The 14,848-nt window shown below is 42.7% G+C and overlaps 1 protein-coding gene across 1 annotated transcript in view; it reads right to left on the reverse strand.

The window, feature by feature from the left end:
* Window positions 1-594: 594 nt before the first annotated feature.
* Window positions 595-14,848, reverse strand: part of PURG (purine rich element binding protein G) — a 25,229-nt gene continuing 10,975 nt past the window's right edge. The window contains exon 2 of the mRNA XM_010709600.3: window positions 595-2,775. Within this exon, the coding sequence (XP_010707902.1) occupies window positions 2,673-2,775 (103 nt within the window). The 3' untranslated portion in view covers window positions 595-2,672. The remainder of the gene's footprint in view (window positions 2,776-14,848) is intronic.

A 14,848-nucleotide genomic window follows, 5' to 3' on the forward strand; every position in this document is an offset into this window, starting at 1 on the left:
CCTCCCATTTGAGGCTACAGGAAGATAAATGGGCATTTTTGGGGGGCAGGAACAGGCTTTGTTGTTCTTTTAATTTCATCTACTCACACTGGATTCTGTACCTGAAGATGCATGGGAAGACAGGTTTGCAACCACTTATGAGTGCTGCCTTCCTTTGTACAATCTCTAGTAACCAATGCAAATGCCTTACTAATGTGTGGCACTTAAAAACCAAGATGGTGTTGTCCACCTTACTGAGGAGAAAGAAAAGATTTTGCTACATCTTCTCCTGTGAACATCATTAGATGCTCATCGGCTGCTGTTTTCAGTGACATCATCACGATAAATCGTTTCCTTCTCAAATGCAAAACACCAACATCAGAAATTACTTAACCTCAATGAAAACATTAATAACGATCTAATCTCTTAACTGTACTTAAGTGTACTGAAATGCACTGATTCTTCTGTTGTGCACTTACCATTTTGAAGGGTGTAATTATGAAAGACTGGTGAAAGAGGACATAAGGTTGAAAAGCCCTAGGGAGAAGATGTGAGATAACCAAGAGGGGCAGATTTATATTCTGGGTCTTGGCTAATATTATTGCCCCTCACAGGCAGACACATTTCCCTGGCTTACTCGTGGGAAGTGCCCACGTGGGAGACACTGTAAGGGCAACTCTGAGTGACTGAACCCTGAAACAGCCGCATCGTGCATCAGGCAACAAGAATCAGACCAGACAGTTCAGACTACACAAGTAAGCAAATTTATTTTAAGACAGAACAAATATTGTGGCGAACAACAATATGCAAATTCAGTTGGTAACAGGGGTAAATATCAGACTTTGTTTTCAAATAGATATAAAATATATTCAGATTTTGTTTTGTCCAGAAAGCAGCTCATGTGGGGGGCTTGGGATGGGAAGGGTCTGTCCACACCATCCAACAGCCCATAAAGCTTCAGAACCAACAGTGACTCCTCTGCCAATGGGGCTGCATGTGTGGGCTCTCCCCCAACAGGACAGAGGTGCCTGTTGGAACTCCAGCTCCTCTTCAGTAGTTCTCTTCCTTCTGATAAAAAGCCAATTCTTGCTACAGACTCCATTTTTGGTTGTGGAGGAGTTGGAGCAGCACCACAGTGCCCACCTGCCTAGGGATGGAGTGGTCACAGGTGTCCTTTTTAGGCACAGATAAGCACGCAGAGAACTGCTGGGGAAGCAGCTCACCTCCAAAGGCAGAAGAGTCACACTAACTCCTGGCCCTATGCTCGCTATGGAGAAAGGGGACAGGATTGCCTACTGGAGCACAGGGGCGGCTGCAAACCAAGGGGGAGAGAGCTGCTTTCTGGAAAAGCCATCCCAAATAAAAGCACACATAGAAAACATTAGATTGTCAATGATGCTTTGAAACAAATTCAAGTTTATCATTTAATGTGTGTGTGTTCACTTCGTACAAACAGAGGAGAAATACTGTGAAACTTCAAGCTCTGGTCAGCATGTCCTCAGTTAGTGTCCACAGAAGCACCATCAGGTATGGGAGAGTTAGCACCACAGAGTTGTAGGACCTAACTGATAACATGCATCATTGCTGAAAAACCAGGGACATGGAGATCCATGGGGGACATGGTACAGTCCATTAGAAACAATACAAGGCAATTTATGCGTCGTCATACAGTACAATACAGTCACTGACCAACCAACCCTTTCAGTACAGTACGGAACATGTAACACTTTGCACCCTGTTAACACTAGGGGACTAAGAGACTCTCACACTTTTCTTTCCTTCTGGCCAATTCTGGTACCAAAATGTGCAGGAAGGATGAAGAGCTTGACCCTTTCCTGACATGCTTCACAGGGTCTGCACATCAGGAGAGACAGGTCCTGACAGCCCCAGAAGTGCTCCTTACTTCTGGCATAGTGAGAACAGGGTCAATTGAAAAAGTGCTAAATTACAGTACATTTGCATTTTTATATGTTAACTACTGAACAGCGAAACAGATCGTTTGAAAACAGAATGGGTATTGTACAGTAAGTTCACACTTAATTCTTCACCGTTTCTACACTTGTAACACATGCATTTTATTTCCATTAGTGTGATTCCAGTAGGACCAACATCCTTCAGAACAGTGATCTAACATTAAACAAAACTCCCTAAGAAAAATACTGAGCATCACATAAGTTTCAGAAAAATCTGTTAATCAGCATCACAATGTACTCAGATTTACATTTAGGGTTCTTCATGCCATTAATTTAAAACACCTCTTGGTTAATATCCTGAAAACAAATCAAAAACCCCCAAAATAATAATAATAATAATAATACCACAAAAAGAACAGCTGGGGAAAATAAATTCTCTTCTGTAGGTATATGTGCACACATGTACATGCACATACACACTGATGGGTGCATGGGTGTGTGTGCATTTGGAGACTGCTTCCTGCAATGCACAATTTGTTCGATAAACTTGACTCATTTCAAGGTCATTCACATGGGCCGGGAAATACTTTTGGGAAAGAGCTCTAAACTATGGAAAGAAATTAAAAATGTCTCTGCTGGAGAGAAAGAAAAGGTCAGTAAAACATCGTCCGTGTGCCATTTCAATGCACTTCCCATGAGCTGCCTCAAACCTAAGCAACTGAAATCCCCTAAAAGAACCGTCTTCTGCTTAAAGGTCCTTCCCGAGAAAGAGGTGCTGTGCTATGCATTACATTCAGGCCTTATGTGTGCCGTGCAGCAGAAAATGCTTAACTTTACCTTCCCGAAGGACGAGATGCCAACTCGGAGGGGCAAAAAACTACACCTGTGGAAAAAAACACAGAGACCTGTTCTACGTCTCTCTTCCTTGCCAGCTTCCTTTCCCCAGAAGGAAAGAAAGCACTCAGCTCCCCAAAAGATGACAGAATGTGGGCTCAAGTATTGAAAAGCATCCCACTGAGTCCCAGCGCCAGCCAGAGGGGCCAAGGCCCTCTGTGAGCCTTTCTGAGTGGCCTCTCATCAACTAGCGCCAGGGTACTGAGAGAGCAACCGAGCCACTGGATGCTAGTTCTTTAAAGCTAGATGTGCAGGGTTAATTTGGCCAGGAGAGGAAAAGTCTGGAATCTATGTACATTTCCACTTTAAAATCACACAATGGAGAATATAAAAGCATAACACTTTGGGCTGCTCGGAGCTTGTTGCTTTTTAACCACTTTCAATTCTGAATGAATACCGAAACCCATAACGCTCTATTGGAGAAGAAAGCCTAGGTTGAACCAAAGCAAAACCAGCTGGTCAGAACAAGACTTCATCTGCTGAAACAAGCAAAATTATCACATTTTTTTTCCACTGGAGGTTATTTCCACCACAGCTGCTTGCTAAAAGTGAAGGAGAAGACCTAATTCATCTCTCTTCCATCAAGCAATTGACTGCACTGATGGAGTTTTCCCCCCCACTCATGTCACCAAGGAGCAAATCCCATCCAGGAGCATTGCCAAGGAAAGGCTCCAATGGAAGGGTTCCCTTGTGGGCCTCATGCATGATACTTCATTGGGAAGGATGCACAGAACCCTTGCGAGCACCGTGGTTTACTTGTTGCTGCAGTATATCCACGATGGCTTTTAGAGAAGCAAAAGACATCAGTGGGTTGAAAGGATATGGTTTGGAATATCAAAACCTGGAACATTGTGCATCCTGAGGATCATCACCCAGGGCCAAATCCTAGAGAATTATGACTTTGCCATTTGGGACAAACTCTATCCCATTGCTTTTTTGCTGGAGAACTGGCAATTCAGGTCCCACACCAGCCATGCTGAAATAGGAATCTAACAAGGATAGGAAAGCACATTGACATGGCTTCTTGCCATGCGACTTGCTAAGCTCCTAATACTTCTCTCCAATCTCAACAGCAAACCCAGTGGTTATATGCTCCATCGTCTAAAACATTTGCAAATCCTTTAAATCCTTTTTTTTTTTTTTGTAGTTTCAGCCACAACAATCCCAACAGCACTTTCAGTACAGGCACAATGATGGCTTGTATTGCAGTGGCTTGAGCGCAGTTGTTACTGATATCTGCATCTACAAGCAATTTCAAGTTAGCTTTCCCACTGACCTAACCTGCTACTGCAGACTGGGTTCTCCTACCAAAACCGAGAGTATCTGCCACATACTCTTGGCTTTGGTTCTGTTTCACATCCTACTGTCCGTGCAAATCAAAGAGTAAATTATATCATCTTGCACTATCCCAATCCCTTTTGAGATTTCTCCTATATCTTTGGTGTTAAAAACAACCATGCGCTTGGTTCTCTGATTGACCTCAAAGTTTACAGCAGCCACATCTGCCTGGATGTCAATGATACAGATGCTCAGTCTATTAGGTAAAAACAATCTCTGACGGTTTCATTTCTCTCATTTATAAAATTGCTAAGAGATATGCAGTAGAAATTAGGCACCAGACAGTGGTCACATACACCTCAAAATTATCTTCTGATGGCCCCTAAGTAATTAACACCGTGTGTAAGAGACTAAATAGACTGGGGAAAAAAAGTGGTTCAAAACTCAGTGCTAATAGTACTTACAAAAGTGCAGTGCTCAATATAGTCAGAAGCAAAGTGACCACTAGTACTTAAAGTGCTAGTTTTAAAGTTTGTTTGGTTCAGTGTCCAAAACATGGGGAGAACGTGTGTGATAGCTAGGGATGAAATCAAAACCAGATGGCACTGCAACTGTACATGCCACACCAAAAGTGCTTCAAATCACACCATTTCAGGGATGCATAACGCTACGGGTCAGCTTGTGAACACATACAAGCAAACAACTGACACCTTTTAGGTTACGATAAAGAACAGCTCCATTAACTCCATCACTATGAACCGATTCAGAAAGCAAAGGGCCACAGCGTACGAAAAAAACAAGAGTCTCTCAGAACAGGTACAAGTCTCTGCAACTATGATACTCAAAGTCTAGCAAAAGCAACCCTGGGAAGCCTGCCGAGTGTCTGCAGCAGGCTTCACCAATGCTATCATGCAGTTTACAGAGGAGTCACGCTGCAGACTGCCTCCTTTTACAAGCTATCATACAGTTAGCCTATTTATGTACTTACTGGTGGGTTTGTTTCTATACTTTTATACTTTCGCTTTCTGACTACGTGTTAAGCCGGCTTTTCTCTCTTCACCATCCAAATGGTGAAAGGTGAGTGCAAGAACAAGACAATGAAAGCCGCCTAGTAAATGTCAACGTTCCTAACGTCCGATCTTCATTTTAATGAAGGAAAACATCCCCAAGAAGGACTTTGGATGTGCAGACATCACCTTAACATGTCTAGCATGCTGTAACACACAGTTGGCTGACTACAAGCCAGGAGACACGCAAGAAGGAAGGAAGCTGCAGGAAGATAGGACCAGGCAGTCAAGATGTCTGCCTTCACTCAGCTCTGCATGCTCCTTGAAGGAGGCTGGGTGAGAACTCTTCCTGACAGAGACCAGATGCTGTCCTTTCTTCCCCTTAAACACACAAGAAGCGCTGCATGCTGACTTCTGCTTCTCCTATTCCAGCTGTTGGCTTTTCTTCCTGTGAATAACCATGTTGAGCTGAAAGCTCAGACAACCTAGAGCAGACCTACGAGAACCAGGCAGCTAAACTGAGGGGAGTATGAGAGAACGAGTAGAAAGCTGGAGTAGCAGGACCTCAGGAGAATAAACAAACTGTCAAGCTTAGATGTCTCAAAAGGTTTCAGCAGGAGCCTGACAAAAAGATCACTGAACATCATAACTTCTCAGGCTCTGTTTGCATAGTTGTCAACTTTTGCGAGTGTTTTACTAGGCAACCCCTAGCTGTCCAATACCTGATGCATGCCAGCCAAGTGCACAGCTTTATGGAGAAAGCTCTATTTAAAATGAAAGTATTGGCTTGCTGAAGTTTGCAGTCAGAAGCTGCTGTCTGTGTTTGGCGGTACTTTCCGTGTTCTGTAAATCACTCCTGGATTGTCAAAATGGAGAACCACATCTTGCATGTGTAGTGGGATGTTCCAGGTACAACTGTAAAGCTTTTCCTGTACTAAACCAGTGAGCAAACATCAGAGAATTGATTTTTGAGAAACAAATAATACTAATACCGGAGGAGAAAAGGAATTTCAGAAACAGTGTCCTGATCTCCAGTGTTGCTTCAAAGACATGTACTTAAACAAGGAAAAACCAAGGTGAGGCATCCTGGAACTAAGAACACAGGTCCTACTTTGCAGACACAGAGCTAGAAAGAGACAAGTCTGGATAAGATCTGGGAGTTGGGGATGGGAAGCACCAGCTTCACAGCACCTGCAGTGTTGATCCAGACAAGAAAACTGCTGAAAGAATCTGTCCTGTGACCTTGGCTTTTGTGTTTCAACCCTCTGAGCTGCTGCAGGCAGCAGCTACTGAACGTCTAAGCTGGCCTGATGCAGACAGAGCCCTCTCCCACACAAAGCTCACCAAGGAACAAGCGTGCAAACTTGCACATCTTTGTTTTCATGGAGTGATGGAGACATGCAAGATTACGAGCAGTTATTGTACATCATGCTGGGCAAAGAAGAAATTTCCATGCTTCTTATCACATGCACTGTGCAGATCTTGCAATGTTTTACCATCTTTTGCATGTAGATACATGGAAAATATTTGGTTTCAGGACCACTGATCTCAGTGTTGAGACCAAAACCAAACACTGTATGTACTGAAAATGTGCCAGCATGGAAAGTACAGTACAAAAATTACTCATTTTCCCAGTCATTTTTTTGATGTGTGTTCTTTTCTGATAGTAAAGATTTTTTGGTAAATGATAATCAATGGGTAATAAATCTGATGCTAGAAAACTGCAGCAAATTGCAGGGTAGTTTTCCACGCTGCTGTCCCAAGGAAGGTGTCCAAGTGTGCTATATTTTTGCTTCCCGATGCCTGCAACTCCTTGCAATTTCACCTCTACCTGGACTGCAGCCATTTTTAAAAACCACAGCTGTTCCACACTTTCTCCAAGAATAGCAGTACACAGGCTGCCTCTCATGCTGTGCTGGGACCGTCTCACCGCTGCCCTGGCATAGCAGCACCTGCTGTCCTTTGGGATCGCACACAGGAAAGCAAACAGACTGTCAGGCTTTTCACAGCAGGTTGGTGTTGCACAGAAGTGTTGCAGAAAACCATACAGCCTGCAAACTTACCTGCAGCCCAAGTGCTACTCAGACCTGGTTTTTAAAGGCATCGATAAATTCATGCTTTAGTCAGCATGCTTGATTTTCATGCATATATTCTTGGCAACGTTCCCAGTCTCTAAAAAACAACTCATTTGAAAGTTTATGCGAAGCAACGTTTTATTTTTGGAGGCAGAGGCTTTTGCTGCATCAAAGCCTGCAGATAGCCGTATGCCACAATTAAAAGCTGATTTTCAGTGACGAATAAAGTGATTCCCAGACACAGCATAGTGCGGAGTAAAACATGATCCAAGATTGCTCAGTACCACAGGCATAATGCAAACTGAGGACACAGGGCCATTTTTAATTATATGCAAATTAACAAAATCCAGATCCTGCAGTGGAAAACCAATTCCGAGAAGAAATAATCATCCATCTTTTGTAGTCCTAGTGGTGGTGCTTGAGAAGAAGCTTATTTACAAAATGGCAATCTTCATGAAGAGGCTGTCTTATCACTGCCCAAAAAAGGCATGAATGCAGATACACACTACTACAGCTCCATAGATCCTCTAGCTGGAAAACTCCCAGAAGCGTGGAGATGGTGCCTGAAGACTGAGATGTGCCAAACTGAGCCCACACCAATCTGCATGGAAGGAGCCTAATTTCAGCTCCAGCAGGGGTGTGTGCACACTGGCACGTGGAAATTAAACATTATGAGCCTTGAGTATGGGAAACTGTGTCCAGTTCAACTCATACCAGCTACGAATCTAATGCAACCCACAAAAATAGCACTCTGAAATTTGTGCTTTGAAATGCACGCTTTCAGCATAGAGCAGGAAAATCATATGCCTTTTAAATTATGTATAAGTGAAACATCTTCTCAGTAAAAGCATTAATGATGTGTAAAACAAAATGATATTCAAAAAAATGCAGTAGGCTTTAGACTTTCTGCACTTACATGATTATTTACATCTGGATGAGAAGCATCTTGTCCCTGCACAAAAATATCCATCACATAGGATGACAGAGAAATGTTTCTTTTTCTGTATAAGAAAAAAAATCATGAACTCTTGGAATGGTTCATAAAGGGATGAAGAAAACCAAGCACTAGGTTCACAGAGCAGTGAGAAACAACCTACACCCAAAGCTGCATGGTGAGACAATCACATGGGGAAAGCAGCCTGCAACTTTGGTTTATGGCCAAGAAAGACAGAAAGAACCGCCCCTTGTGTGGCCACCTGGATACCAGTCCCAGTGAAGCTGGAAGTGCACCCAGGGGAGTGATGCATATGTGATAAATTCATTTACAGGACCTTCTAGCCACAGCTGCTGCTCCTTCTACTGAGGGATGCTGCCTTCACAACCCCTCTAACACAGCAAGCATTGAAGCAGCAGAAAATAAAAAGTCAGCAGGCACATAAGGACACCTGAACTCTAACTTCATAGCCTTGGTGCATTTTCTAAGCTTAGAAGCATTAAATAACTATCTGCTTTCTAGTCCTAGCTGGATACCCACCCACATAGCTGGGCATTGTGGTCTGCATCCAGCATTATGAAACTGAAGGCAGCCAGAGAACACCGATATATTGAGCTTCTGTAACAGTGGAGCCTGACAATGGGAACATTGGACCACAGGGACCGCACGTTGAAAGCAAAACATTTTATTAATGGCTAAGCTTTGTAATGTATGCTTATGAGTAAGGTGGAGGTTGTATGTAGATCACTTTGCCTGCCCCCAACTACAGCTTCTGGAATTAAATGCAGCAGCTGCTGAGCAGTATGTACAGTATCTTTCAGTAGAAAGAAAAGAGGGTAAGGTGCAGTTGAAACAGTGGAGGGTTTAGCTTGGCAGAAAGCAAGGTCTTTACTTGACATCAGCCAGTGACCAAATGTTACATCAGGACCAGAGAGCCCCCAAAATGCAGCCCTCCAACTCGAGTTCTTGCCTAGTTCCAATGCTGCAGCACCAGCACCATGCAGGAGAGTGAGAGGGGCCAGCCTTGGTCAGGGGCTCTGCATGCAGGCACCAGACTGAGCCTGGGAATGGCCAGGAATGCAGGCAGGTGGGTCACAACTCGTAACTAACTTAGCCATAAATCTCCGCACATGGTGGCCTGGTGCTGACTCAGATCTCTGATTTCTGTTTTGTTCTTTTTAGGCTTCCGTACAATATTTTTCGCTTTAAATGTCTTTCTGAGATGGTTTCTAAAAAATGTGAGTTTCTTCCGGCAAGAATCACACCTTCAATCTAAGACAAAAATACATTTATCTTTCCTAGATGTCAGAGGTGGTTTAAAAAAAAACAAACTATTTTGGACCATCTACTGAAGCATACCCAATATAGTTTAACAGCAACAGCTTTTTCAGCCCAAATTAGTTCACCTTCACAGCCAATCTTCTACAAGGAGCTTAAAATTGCATCAAACTCCATCCAGAGGAACACTTTATTCTGATCTCCTTTGATATTGCAACTCTTATTTTGCATTAGTTTCTTCATCCATACAAAATTCAAGGAGGAGGGAAAAAATCCTTCACTGGTAAAAGAGAGTTCTAGGTTTTACTAGTACAAACCTACTAATTTTTATTTTTTAATAAATACATTAAAAAAAAAATAGCTGTCTGGCTTGAAAGCCTTTTGGGGAAGGTTTAAGTGAACCCCCCCTGTAAATGCATACCAAAAAATGCACGTTCTTGCTAACTTATAGTCCAAGCCTTCTGTCGGAGTCACATTTTCTGAAACTGGTAATATTTAGCATTGTGGAGCTGCATCGCATAGCTGGCTGGGATTGCTTCAGTTGCCAAGGCTTGTGAGCTGGGCAGGATAAAAGATCTCTGCTAGAGTTTTGGCAAGAATGACTGCAAAAAAGGCTCCTGGAAGACTGGATGCCAAGAAGAGGCTGGTGTTTAGACTGAGGCAAGTGAAAAACACCCATGTTGTTGTCTCCTGCTTGTCCTCTTGTGCACAGCCTCACAGCTGCAAAGAGGAAGAGGCTGGCAAGGGGTTTGAGCAACTGCAGAGGGCAGCCCCAGGATGTATCATAGCAGGTCAAGGGCTGCTGCAGGGTTGCAGCATGGACAAAGAGCAAGGCTGCTGCTGCATTTGCTGTGCTCACGTCAATGCCCAAATACTGCAATGGCAAACCATCCCTCAGGTGTTAATCCAATGCACCCCTCAGGCTCTGAAAGCAAGCATGGGCATTTAGCTAATTTTTTTTTTTCATTTTCTTTTTCCGCTCTATTTTAAGAGGGAAATGAGTCACTTGTATGCAACTAAAAAATAGCAAGTCCATTGCTGTGAAAAGTTAAAATTCATTACAACCTAAAAAAACAGGGCAATACAGTCAAATGTGTGCTTTCTGTGTCATCCAGACTTGTGAACGTCATGTGTAATGAAGCAGAATGGAAGAGGATGTGAGCTTCTTCACATTGTTAAGAGCCTAAGAAGCTGAGTAGGGTAAGAAGATACCCTAGATCATGATTTCTCTTCCTCAGCACGGAGAGGCAAGGAAGGCTGAGTCTCTCTGCTGGATGGCTTTTAAGGGCCTATATCAAAAAGAGGTTCAGAGACAGACTACACGAGCAGTACCTCAGTCCTACCCCAGAAAGCTGTTGTGCAGTCTATGATATCTAAACCACAGCCTAGTCTTCACTTCTACCTTTCACCAATGTGAAAGTAGCCTCCTCCTCTAACTTTTCTGTTCCTCTTCTGGGGGGAGTACAGGAAAACTTTTGACATGATATCTTCTCCTTTATACCTTAGCCAGCAAAAGTGTCCATTTCTTTACTAGATTTAGAGTTTCCAGCACTTTCTCCATTTATTTATTTATTTGTTTGTTTGTTTGTAAGACAGAGCCAGAAGAAACCTATCACTAGTTAACTCAAAGGGTCACCCTCAAGAGTGCTAAGAGATGCCTGAGCTGGTATAAGTAGAAAATGCTGTTACTGAAGCCAGGGGCTGGAATGCAATAAACATACACACCAATTGCATGCCATCACTTTCAGATCCCACGGACAGAAATGTCCACATACTCCCCAGAGTGATCGCCTTCCTCCAGAATTCTATTAGATAGTGAAGGAAGGCTGAAATAGTTGTGCTCCTGCAGTATCCAAAACAGATCTGTTTTCACCTTTCCTGTTCTTTGCTCACTGGGTTAATATAATCCTGGGTTTCAGGATCTCTTGTCTCCTGCTTTTTGTCCTGCTCAACAGCAGCAGCGGAGCTCATGAGATGCAGTGATAAGGGGCAGTCTCCTGTAAATGTCCAAGTACAGTGCAGTTCCTCTTCCACCTCCCTCCCACTCTTTATATACACAAGCTCAAGCCCAGCTGGAGCATCATCCCTTCATTGCCACTTTGACCCAGGTCCCATGGGGAGGCTTTGATGGTACCTCATCCTGGTGGTTCCCTTCACTATCATCACCCACTGCAAAACCTGGAGCCAGAGCAGGACTACAAGAGAGTGAATTGAAGATTGGCAGATGCACAGCTCTTATCTTAGCATCTTTGTATCTACTTTGCTGTGGCTATGCTCATTCTACATACCTAAATTTATTAATTTGGCTAGCTCCTCGGGCTGATTCCCAAGATGATGTGTTATGGACTTGCCGTTATGTGCACAGAAAGAAGCAACTTCAATCATTTTGCGACCAATTTGAATGGCAGTGTTTAACTCAAAATGTGTACTTCAAGACTGCAGTCTACTTCTGCCTTCAGAGAAATAGAACTACAGTAACATATAACGAAGGATCGAGCCACAACATAAAATTGTGATAAGAAGCAATAGTCTAAGCTCAGAGTAGTATTCTTAGTAGATGCAGAAATGCTTATCCCTGGGGAAGCTGTTGCATGTTGACTACAGGTAAGATTCTGCACACTAACAGTCAGCGTGTTAGTCAGCAGTTAGTCTACAACAAGTGTGTGATCAAATCTGCCCTAAATAACTACTTTGTGCAACCCTACTTGACATGAGAATCATCATAGAGTGAATAAGTGAGAGTCACTAAATAACTGCTAAGCTAAATAACTGCTGCTTTGCTGCAGCGTGACCTCCAACCTCACAGAAACTCCCCTCAACCCACAGTTAGCATCTGTGTGCTCCCAAATTCCCACTGTCCACACAATAGCTGTGTAAGTACATGCAGGCTGCAGAACAGGATGCTTTTAGCCATTGGAATGGTTAACACCAAAGAATGTCAGACACAGGCTGCTATCTACACTGCTCTAGTGACCTTGATGTTTTGCAGACAGATGGAGAGAAAGAATACCAATTGAAAAGATATGTTCCAAGGTAACAGGAATAAAGCTTGGTTCACCTCATCGAACGCTGTGCTTGTTCTCAGCTTTCTAAGTAAGGGTTTGAGCCAAAAAGCTATTTTCCTAATTCTGCCAGGTTGAAGCATTATGAAACCGGATCAAAGTTAAAAAGCTGTCTTCAGTACTTTAAAGATTAACAGAAAACTTTAGCCTATAATCTCTGGGTTTGCAGTACATGCTCTAAATCTGCCAATGGGCATCAGGGGGCTTCTTCCATTTGCAGCAGATCACTGCTGCCTGCAGCAAGGTGCTTCACCAGCCTTTTGTGAGAGAAATAAAAGCAATTGTGAGGATACTACAGCTTTAGAAGACTTCTCAGTAAAATCTTTTTTTATGATTATGGGTGGAACTAGAGATGAATGAGCTAAATTCACACTCATTGACAAAATTCACTTGCCAGAGAGCATTTAGAAGCTAGAAACACATAAAACAAATACCTTCATTTTCCAGAGAGGTGCGCAAAGTGATAACCTGCCAGATAAGGTGGAGCCAGGGAGACAGAAGTGACTGGAAAGGTATTTGGTGTGAACATAGGCTTACAAACTCAGTAACATGACCAGATAGCACCTGCCTTACCTACTCGAGCTCCTCTGCCTGAACTTAGGGTTGTCTTTGGCTTTTCATTTGCTCTCTGGAGGTGAGATCTTTTTTGCATCAGATTATTCACAAACACAGTAACAGCAAAAACCTCGATGCTCCTTGTCCTCCCCCAGCATTCAGAGCTAGGTGAAGTTTGAGGAGGAAAGTTCTCCTCTGGTGCAATGCCAACCTTCTGTGCAAATGCTCAACTTTGCTACCTGGGTGCCCAAAAGTCTTCTGGTTTGCTTCTGGCTGTGAAGCTGTCAAGGTCTGCTTCTGTTAGCACAAGATGTGCTTCAGCTCACCCTTTAGGACATTAATGCAGAACAGAATGGATAATTAATTTATGTTAAAAATACCAGGGCTGCATTGGCACATCCAGCTTTTTTGAGGAAGAGAATGAAAGAAAGAACAACTGCTGTGTGACAGATGTTAGTCATTATGCTTAAATGCAGTTCTGGAAGGCGCTCAGATATATGTGTCAAATGAATAGAGTAATGCAAGATGCTGCATAGAATAGGAGGAACTTCTTTATAGCTAAACCTACACAAAACCATTGGACCACCTTGCAATAAAAATGATACGAAAGAAAATCCAATTAACTTTCAACACAGATTAAGCTTCTGGGAGCTGGAAAAAAAAAAAAAAAAAAGGAACAAAAAAACAAGAGCTCTTCAAGCAGTTATTTTGCATTGCTAGATGGGAGCTGCTTGAAGCACAGCTTGGAAGGAAACGACACAACTACATTATGACAAACTAGTTGAACGGCTTTTTGAGTAGCCTGACACACAGCCTCTGCCTAGGATACAAGAGGAGGTGCTTAAAACCTTTTTGGAGAAAGTAGGAACAGCATGGGTAGAAAGCACAAATGGCTGAGAGTGAACATCAACATTTAATGTCTTGCTAACTTCCAAACAGCCAGGGAATTTTGTCCTTCGAGTATAAGATATTTCCATTTCCTACTGAAAGCAGCTGCAGTTGTTTGTCACTCTTGGTGACAAAGGTGATTTGCAACCAGATTTTGAAACACCGTGAAAGGCACAACCCCTCAGTCACACCTCTTGCATCAGACATACTGATGCTAATTTTTTTTCAGGCCCCAATAAGTTACTCATGTTCAAGCTATTTAAAGCAGAATGAGTTTGTTGTGTATTGAGTGTTTTACTGCTGGAAGGATCACAAGAAAAAAAAAACTGAGTGTTAGCCAGTTTTGCTTTGTGACCCCAATTAATATGAAACAAATAACAGCAATGCAGAAAGCTAGAAAGCCCACTGATATAAGGAGAGGAGGGAACAAGAGGACACAAGCATGAACAGTGATGGCAGGAGAGGCAGAAGTAACGCAGGGGAATGTCATTTTAAAATAAAACCTAGTTAAAACTGGCAAAATTCAAGTAAATGTTGGTGACTATTCAAATTATTGCACGATGAAAACAGTTTTACACCTGTATGCAACAATCCTTGAAGATATGGTAATACACAGAAAAAACCTGTATTCCAAACTACATTGGCACAGGCAGCCACTAGATTCATTCTTGTGCTTAAACAGGTATCTTGTTAGTCCTAGAAGAAACTCTTAGTCCTTTAGCATCCCAGTTTAGCCAATATCATTTCTTTTGACAGTTAGATCATGAGCAGCTTTTGAGGCTTATTTGCAAGAATACGTATTTTCCTCTCCATTACCATCAGACTCTCCTGATTTACCCAAGCCTGTAGATACCTACAAAGAAAGCATACAGACAAGAACATATCCTGAGCTCGTGACTGCTGAAGCAATCCAAATATAAATATTATGAAGATGGCAGGTGTCAATGAAAATAACTTTTATATTTAGGTGAAGGCCTGGGGCTGT

The sequence above is a fragment of the Meleagris gallopavo genome, chromosome 4, assembly GCF_000146605.3.
Source record: "Meleagris gallopavo isolate NT-WF06-2002-E0010 breed Aviagen turkey brand Nicholas breeding stock chromosome 4, Turkey_5.1, whole genome shotgun sequence".
In the NCBI taxonomy this organism is placed as follows: domain Eukaryota; kingdom Metazoa; phylum Chordata; class Aves; order Galliformes; family Phasianidae; genus Meleagris; species Meleagris gallopavo.